Source organism: Carlito syrichta, unplaced genomic scaffold (genome assembly GCF_000164805.1).
Source record: "Carlito syrichta isolate Samal-C Ts95f unplaced genomic scaffold, Tarsius_syrichta-2.0.1 Scaffold130369, whole genome shotgun sequence".
Lineage (NCBI taxonomy): Eukaryota > Metazoa > Chordata > Mammalia > Primates > Tarsiidae > Carlito > Carlito syrichta.
In genome coordinates this window covers 97,708-105,883 of record NW_007074465.1, presented here as the reverse complement: position 1 = coordinate 105,883, position 8,176 = coordinate 97,708, and the positions used below count along the sequence as shown (strand labels likewise).

The 8,176-nt window shown below is 52.9% G+C and overlaps 1 protein-coding gene across 3 annotated transcripts in view; it reads right to left on the bottom strand.

Annotated features, from left to right (window-relative positions):
- Window positions 1-3,059: 3,059 nt before the first annotated feature.
- The window catches only part of NUP107 (nucleoporin 107), a 47,561-nt gene continuing 42,444 nt past the window's right edge, over window positions 3,060-8,176 (bottom strand). For all 3 annotated transcript variants that reach the window (XM_008048945.1, XM_008048944.2, XM_008048946.2), the window contains 2 exons: window positions 3,785-3,952; window positions 3,060-3,439 (listed from right to left, as the gene is read on the bottom strand). In XM_008048945.1, coding sequence (XP_008047136.1) covers window positions 3,332-3,439; window positions 3,785-3,952 — 276 coding nt within the window. In that variant the 3' untranslated portion in view covers window positions 3,060-3,331. The remainder of the gene's footprint in view (window positions 3,440-3,784; window positions 3,953-8,176) is intronic.

The window sequence follows — 8,176 nt, the reverse complement described above, 5'->3', positions numbered from 1 at the left end:
TCACGGCTCACTGCAGCCTCCAACTCCTGTGCTCAGGCAGTCCCTGCCTCAGTCTCTCCAGTAGCTGGGACTACAGGCATGGGCCACCATGCTCAGGTAAGTTTTTGTCCATTTTTCTTAAAAGCTTTGTAGTCTAGTTAGTTCTCTAATGAAATTTTAGTTTTGTAATGTTAGCCATATGCGAGAGGCTTCTGGAAAACCTCATTAGGGGCACACTGTCAACAATCTTAGACACCTAAAAATTCTCACTTTGAAGCTGACAGTTAATCAGCAACCCACTAGGTGGTAAAATGCCCAGCCGGTGTCATGAAACTCCAACTTAAGTCAGAAGCCCTATCGCCCTAGGCTGTTTGGTCAAGATGCTCGGCCCCATGGAAACTTCCCAGTCGCCTCCTGACCTGGCCCTGCATTAATTCAGGCCACTTGCCCAAACAACGCTTTAACCCGGCCCTGTATGATCAGCCCCCTTCTTTAACTCGGGGCTGACACCATCTGAGGCTCAGCCCGGCAGGAGTTCTGATAAGCTCCGTTCTTTCTCAGGTGGCTGGCTGCGTTCCTCTCTCGGCGGACTTCACAGTTTTACCTTTCTTATTGAGGTCCGTAGTCCATCTCTTATTTCTGGGTGTGGTATGAGTGAGTTTTCCATCGAGACATTCAGTGGTTCTCTCACAACTGAAGTCTACCCAAAGCTTCTATTTTTTTTTTTTTTTTTTTTGCGTTGGAATCTCACTCTGTCGCCCAGACTGGAGTGCAGTGGCCGCTCCCAGCCACCGCCGCCTCAACCTGCTGGGCTCCGGTGATCCTTCCGCCTCAGCCTTCCGAGTAGCCAGAATTACAGGCATGCGCTACCACACCTGGCTGATTTTTTGATTTATTGTAGAGATGAGGTCTTGCTGCCCAGGTGGGTCTCGAACCCGCGGGCTCAGGCAATCCACTCACCTCAACCTCCCAAAGGCGCGGGATTACAGGCTGAGCCACCGAGCCCGGCTTCAAAGCTTCTATTTTGAAACAATTTAAGTCTGTAGAAAAGCTGAAGGACTAGTATAAAAAATACCCTGTGCCCTCCACGTGGACTCACCAGGTAAAGTCTTGCCACACTTGCTTTATTGGTGTGGACTTCCATTTGAAGTGAAGCCATCTGTAAGTGTAGAAGTCAGGGCTGTGATAGTCAGCACTGGGGGACCCCTGCTGGCGCACACCAGTGCCACACCTCGAATGGCCGGTAGGGAACAATCCATTTTCTTGTTGGAGTTGATGGGAATTACTAAACCTGACTATCTACTGGGGAAGAACCTTACTGTGCAGAGTCTTCCAGTGGATGAACATGGAATGTCTTCCGTTTGTTCTGCTTTTTTGGCTTCCTCATCAGTATTTTGTATTTTCTGCCTGGATCCCATGCATGTCTTGTTACGTGGGCAGTTCTGTGTTAGCTCAGCTCAGTTTTAAAAAGATGGATGTGAAGCAGGTATGAGCACAGGCGGCTTCCATGAGGATGCGCCATCTTTGCCTCACTCACAACAGCAGACGTGCCCTGAGGCTTAGTCTCTGCCTCCACGCCTTCTGCCACCTGCTGTCCAGGAGGCAGTTGCGCCTGCCTAGAGGGCTGGTACCTGCCTGATTTAGGCCAGAAAACCCCAAACTCAGTTCATCAGAACCACTGGTGGCAGACTCTATCTAAAAATGCAAATTCTGTGATCTGGTCTGGCCTCCTGAGCCAAACCTCTTTGGGGTGGTGTCTGTGAACACACATGTAACAGATTCCTCAGGTGATTCTGATGGTTCTCAGGTTCCCATTGAGAGGCATTTTCCCTTGGAGCCCGTCCTTCCTTCAGCCGCCTCCTGTTTGTCAGCCCTACCCGCTGGCCTGTGGCTCACTTGTGGCTCATGGCCAGCCCCACATTTCCCCTTCCTAGGCCCTGGCTTAGTCTCCTTGGGACTCATAACCAGCCTTGTGTTCCCCATTTCCAGGCTCTGTGCACCCTGACCCCTCCTTGCTGGAGCCCCCACTTCCCAAATACCCGCCTTTGCTAATCCAGTGCATCCCTCAAACACCAGCCCACGCATGACTTCCTTGGTACCCTTCCTGTTGGAGATGGTTTCTTCCTGCTCTTGCCTGTATCTTTTAGTGACAGCATTTTCTTGTGTGAGTGGGAGTCTCACTCTGTGTCCAGGGTGGAGTGCAGTGGCATACTCACGGCCACTGCAGCCTCAACCTGCTGGACTCAGGCGATCCTTCTACCTCAGCTTTCCAAGGAGCTGGAACCACAGGCGTGTGCCACCATGCCCAGCTGATTTTTTGACTTATTGTAGAGAAGAGGTCTTGTCATGTTGCTCAGGCTGGTCTTAACCCTGAGCTCAGACAGTCCTCTCGCCTTTGTCTCCTTAAGTGCTGGGAATACAGGTGTGAACCACCGTGCCCGGCAGTGATGGCTTTTTTAAATACACTTATAGCATTTCCTCTCTGGGAAGGGCTGAACTTGGACCCCTGACGTATCCAGCCTCACCATGAGCCAGATACTGGCTGAATCTTAAGAACGTTTCAACCTATTTTATTTTTTGTGAGTAGGAGTCTCACTGTGTCTCCCACGCTGGAGTGTAGGAGCATGCTCATGGCTGCCACAGCCTCGACCTGCTGGGCTCAGGAAATCCTTCCGCCTCAGTCTCTGAGTAGCTGGAACCACAGGCATGCACCACCAAGCCTGGCTAATTTACTGAAGAGATGAGGTCTCGCCAAATTGTCCAGGCTGGTCTCAAACCCCTGGACTCAGGCCATCTTCTCACCTCTGCCTCCCAAATGCAGGATCACATGTGTGAGCCGCCGTGCCTGGCTCTAAACTATTTTAATAGTTTTACTAAATGAAAGATAAACTAGAAGTATCTTCAAAATAAAGAAAACAGCATATTCTGTTACAAAACATTCTTGATACAGTCCTCTCAACTGTAATATTTAAAAGTGACTGACTTTTATGATGATTGAAAAGCTATATACCTGGCTTGAAGATGAATCTACTTTCATCTTGGTTTATAATTTTAAGATACAGACCACTTAACAGGAAAAATTAGCTAGGGAATTTAATTTCTTTATTACGTGTAGAGAAACAATCCTGGAGTTTGTAAAACCAAAAAACTTCAATTTTCATATAATCTTATTCAAACACACACAGAAAATACTGATTTCTTACATTAAGTTTTCAAAGTGTCACCTCTGAAAGGCACAGAAGTCAAATGTCCACATTTTACATGATAACGCAAAAGAAAAAACCCAGCCGTGACAAATGCAGGCATTTACAAGCCCCCGCTGGTCCCGAAGTCAGCGTGATGCAGTGGCGGGCTATGGCGGAGGCTCGTACCCCAGCGGGTCCAGCCCCTGGTCCAGGAGTGCCAGGGATGACTCGCGCAGCTGCCGCAGCAGCTTCTGCAGCTCCTCCTTGGAAAACACCTGGTTTTGGGGAGGGAAAGGGTTACAGAGAGCCGGGCATGAGCCAGGCACCTAATCCCGCTGACCAGCTTCACGCCAGGAGCAGCCGGGCTCTGGGACTCGTGGGGCCAGGGGCTGCTAAGCTAGAGTGGCTGCAGCCTCCCGGCTGGTCCTCAGGGCCTGTCTGGACACGCCTACCCGCTCACAAACAGATACACGCTTTGGGAAAAGGCACAAACGCCGACGCTGGACCATCCCGTTATGGAGATCCAAGAATGACTTGCAGTGCAAACACATCTTCCCAAAAGTCAGCCCACGGCACGCGTCCCAGCACCCAGGCATGCCACAACCCCACAGTGAGCGTACCAGGTACAGCTTGTGGCGCTCAGAGGACACCATGTCGGCCAGCTGCAGGCACTCCTGGAACTGGCCGGTGCCGTGCAGGACCGCGTGCAGCAGGAAGCAGAGCGTCGGCAGACACAGCTTCCGCAGCTGGACCATCTGGCGTACGCGCTCGTCGTCGTCCTCTGCATCCTGCAGACAGATGCCAGGGATCGTCTCAGCTACGTGGTCTTAGAGGGAAAAGCCACGCGTGGACCCAGGCCAGACGCAACAGGGCCATAGCTTCTCTAATGCTCTCACGCCCACCAGAAACAAAATAAGGGTGTGATGGCCCACGCGGGAGGCTGGCTTGAGCCCGGGAGCTCAAGACCAGCCTGGGCTACAGGGCAAGACCTCGTCTCTACCGAAAATGAATCTAGCCAGACACAGTGACGTCTGTGGCGCCCAAAGGGTTGGGACTGTGGTGGCTGAGGTCATGCCACTGCACTCCAGCCTGGGCACAGAGCGAGGCCCTGGCTCGAAATAAAACAGAAGGGCTTTGATCACGGTACCTAGATGAGATCGTATGGCTAAAAAGCACAAAGACGAACCAGGTGTGCTACAAGGGTCACAGGGGTGAAAACAAAATCAAACCACTTTGGAACTTGTATTTCCAAGAAACTTAGTATGTTTTGAATAAACACATGCACAGAAAGAGTAAAAAAAAACCGGAACACCATTAGAGCAAAAGTCAGAGTCAAAAGGAATCCCCAGGCCTTGGGCCTACCAGGTCTAGACAGTGGCTCGGGCCAGGACCTGACACAGCGGCCTGTCAGGAGTCCTGCACAGGGCACAGAGGGTGGCTGCACTGCACGTGCTGATTGTAAGTGCAGAAACGGAAGTTACAATTTCCTTGTATAATTTTTAACAACTGAAGAACCTACAGATTCGAATACAATTTACGAGTCAGAACTAACATATCCGAGGAAAACCAAGCATCCCTTTCCACACACGCAGATCTTTCTAGATACTGCGCAGACGGTGGACAATTGGAAGACAGCCCCTCGCCCTCTGTGCTTCCTCAGACACATCCATGTCGGACAAGTGCCCAACCGCACGGCAGAAAGGAAATCTCCAGGACGACAGCGCAGAGCAAGACAAAGAACAGGATAAGTCACAGTAGTTGCGGGTCCTTTGAAAAGCCTGGTAAAATAGAGGGACTGTCACATTCAACTGTGATATGCTTTTCTTTCCTTTTTCTGAGGTGGAGTCTCACTCCATTGCCCAGGCTGGAGTGCAGTATCACACTCAAGGCCACCCCAGCCTCGACCTGCTAGGCTCTGGCGATCCTTCCGCCCCAGCCTTATAAATAGTTGGAACCACAGGTGCACGTCGCCATGCCCGGCTTATTTTTTGACTTATTATAGAGACAAGGTCTTGCCGTGTTGCTAAGGCTGGTCTCGAACCCCTGGGCTCACGCAATCCTCTCATCTCTGCCTTCCAAAGTGCTGGGATACAGGCATGAGCCACCATGCCCAGCTGTGACACGCCTTTCCAAGGCAGATCTGGCCGACGCTGACCGACCATGCAGTCTGTACCATCTACCCGTGGGAGGCGGTGCTGATCTGGGCTACTCTGGGCTGGTTTCCCCGCAAGGGACAGCGCTGTCTGCCGGCCTTGAGATCGTCTGAGGTGGATGTGAAGGACACGCAGCGTGCCTGCACCCTCCTGCGCCGGAAGGGAAGGCGCCTTCACCCCCAAGGCCTCGCTGAGCCCCATCCTTGACCTGCTGCCGCTCTCTGGGCCTGGCCCTCCATGCTGGATGGTGGTGCCTGGCTCTGGGCTTCTGCGTCCCTGACACGCGGCTGCCATATCCTTGCCCCGCTTCTCCTGGCCTGTCTCTCCTGGAAGGACGCACTCTGGCACCACAGACCAAGCACCTTCCAGAACTTCATCTTGGGGCCCTGCAGTTGCCACAAGGAAGAGGAGCCAGACCGCTCTGCTGCAGCCTAATGTCTCAGCTGAGCGAGGAGAAGCCCTGGGCCACCCCACAGAGCTATGGACCACAGTGCCTTTCCACTGGGGACACGTGGTGCCTCGTACACGAGAACCTCAGTGGCAGACACATGTTGCCACGGCAGGGACTGTGCTGACTGACACTGCAAGCGGCCCCAGCCAGTGGCAGTGCACCCACTGCAGTAGCATGCCACTTCCAGGCACCAAGTGTTCCCTGTGAGGGCCAGAGATGCGAAGAAAACAAGACGACCCCCTCCAGACAGGGTATGTCCTAATGGGGCTGAGCACAGAGACAGGCAGGGACGGGGGGATGTGCATATGACGTAGGCACATGCCATCCGGGCAGGGAGGCCGTCCAGAGGACCCTGTGCAGGTGGCTGGGAGAACCCTGGGAAGAGCATTCGAGGCCCAGGGGGACCAGCAAGAGGCCCACAGGCTGACAGCGAGAGGAGAACAGGACACAGGGCTGGGGAGCACAAGGGGGTGTGCAACAGGCGGTCCTGCACACCGAGAAAAATGCACATTTCATCCTCACAGCACCAGGATGCGTGGGAGGCTCTGGCGGGAGAGGATGAACACTCACGTGGAAAAGCCCATGAGCTATCCAGGCAGAAGCAGGGGAGATGGCAGGGCCCGGGGTAGGCAAAGGCAAGCAGCGGAGGCAGGTGCAGACGCTGCCCTCACCCCATCAGCCAACAACATGGTGGGTGCTCTGCCCTCACCCCATCAGCCAACAACATGGTGGGCACCGAAAACGCGTGGCACAGCTGAGGAATAGCCATGACACGGGGCTACAGCACACGGCGGTATGGACTCCACTGGGCTCCACTCAGCCACACACACCTAGTGGAGCACACCTGTGCAGGGTGGGGCTTTTATATTTATCTTTTTTTGAGTCAGACTCTCCCTCTGTCACCCAGGTCAGAGTGCAGGGCATGCTCACGGCCACCATAGCCTCGAACTGCTGGGCTTGGGCAATCCTTCCGCCTCAGCCTTCCAAGTGCTGGAACCACAAGACGTGAGCCACCATGCCTGGCTAATTTTTTGTTTACTGTAGACACAGTTGCTCAGACTGATCTCAAACCCCTGGGCTCAGGCAATCCTTTTGCCTCTGCCTCCCAAAGGGAGGGGCTTTCTAAACTTACACAGGGATGAGGGTGTGAGCAGGAACCCCGCTCCCTACTCCATCGACATGTGAACTCACAGAGGTGACTGCTGAGAAAAGCATGCTTTTCTAGATGAGTCTTGAAGAAATGACTGAGACTGAATGTCACTTTTACAGAGCTGGTGAAACATAATGTGTCACTTAAGCTTTTCATCCGTGTCTCATAAAAGTAGATGAGACCATAGACTGTCTTTTGTGTCCTAATCTACTAAGAATAACTGTCAGAATGACCATGCAAAAATAAGGCACTCAAGCCTTTTCACCATTTAAGTGACAATTCACATTTTGCAGCATTAAGATGTGACCTCCCTTAGCACTGACATGAGTGGGGCAAGACTGTGCTGGGTGCCTGCAGGGGCCAGACACTGGTCGGGGACGTTCTGTGGTGAACTTGGGGCACAAGTGGAGCCTGGGATGGTCTCTGTCAGCAGCAGCAGCGGGAGACTGGGGCTGAGCCTAGGCTCCGGGCCCCACCGCTTGATGCCTCTGGCCAGGGAAGCTAAAAAATTGCGGAAGCTAAAATTAAAGGGAAGTAATGAGGCGAGGAGGGTGGTGGGAAAAAAGGCACCCAGGACACGCCTGGTGTTTCCCCCGCACACCCCTCCCCAGCCACTCCTGAGATGGCTCCTGTCGCACCAGGGTCAGGCTTCTCCCCTCCTTCCCCAGCCACTCACCAGCCCCGTGTGTCCAAGGCCTGGCAAACGCCACCCCTTGAGCACTATCCAGATCCCTCTGGGCAGACATGTCTTTTCCTTGCTTGAACTTAGAAAGGACCTGCCCTGGGCTCTTCTGTGGCATCTGTTCTCCTGCGACTGGTTCTTGACCAGTCTGCAGACCAGTCACACCAGAGCCTTGGGGGCACTTGCATTGCCTGTCACGTCTGCCAGGATGAGCAGACAGACAGCTGAGGCAAGAGCCACCGCCTTGCCCTGACCCCACTGCATGCTGTCACAGCTCAAATGGAGTCAGGCACATAAGTAACTACAGTTTTAGATCTAGGACTTTTCCAAAGTAGATTTTCGTATCCTGAGTGAACATATTAAACGTAAGTACTAGTTTACCCAAGATTCAAATATCCCTATTCCCTGGCTAGTACTTTCATTTTAGCCTAAAATATGGATTTGTAGTTAAACCGCACAGATTATGTAAGACTGGAAGATGCTCCTATTCGAACAACACCTGAGAAAACACAGAGTGGAGCCGGGTTCGGTGGCTCAGCCTGTAATCCTGCACCTTTGGGAGGCTGAGGTGAGTGG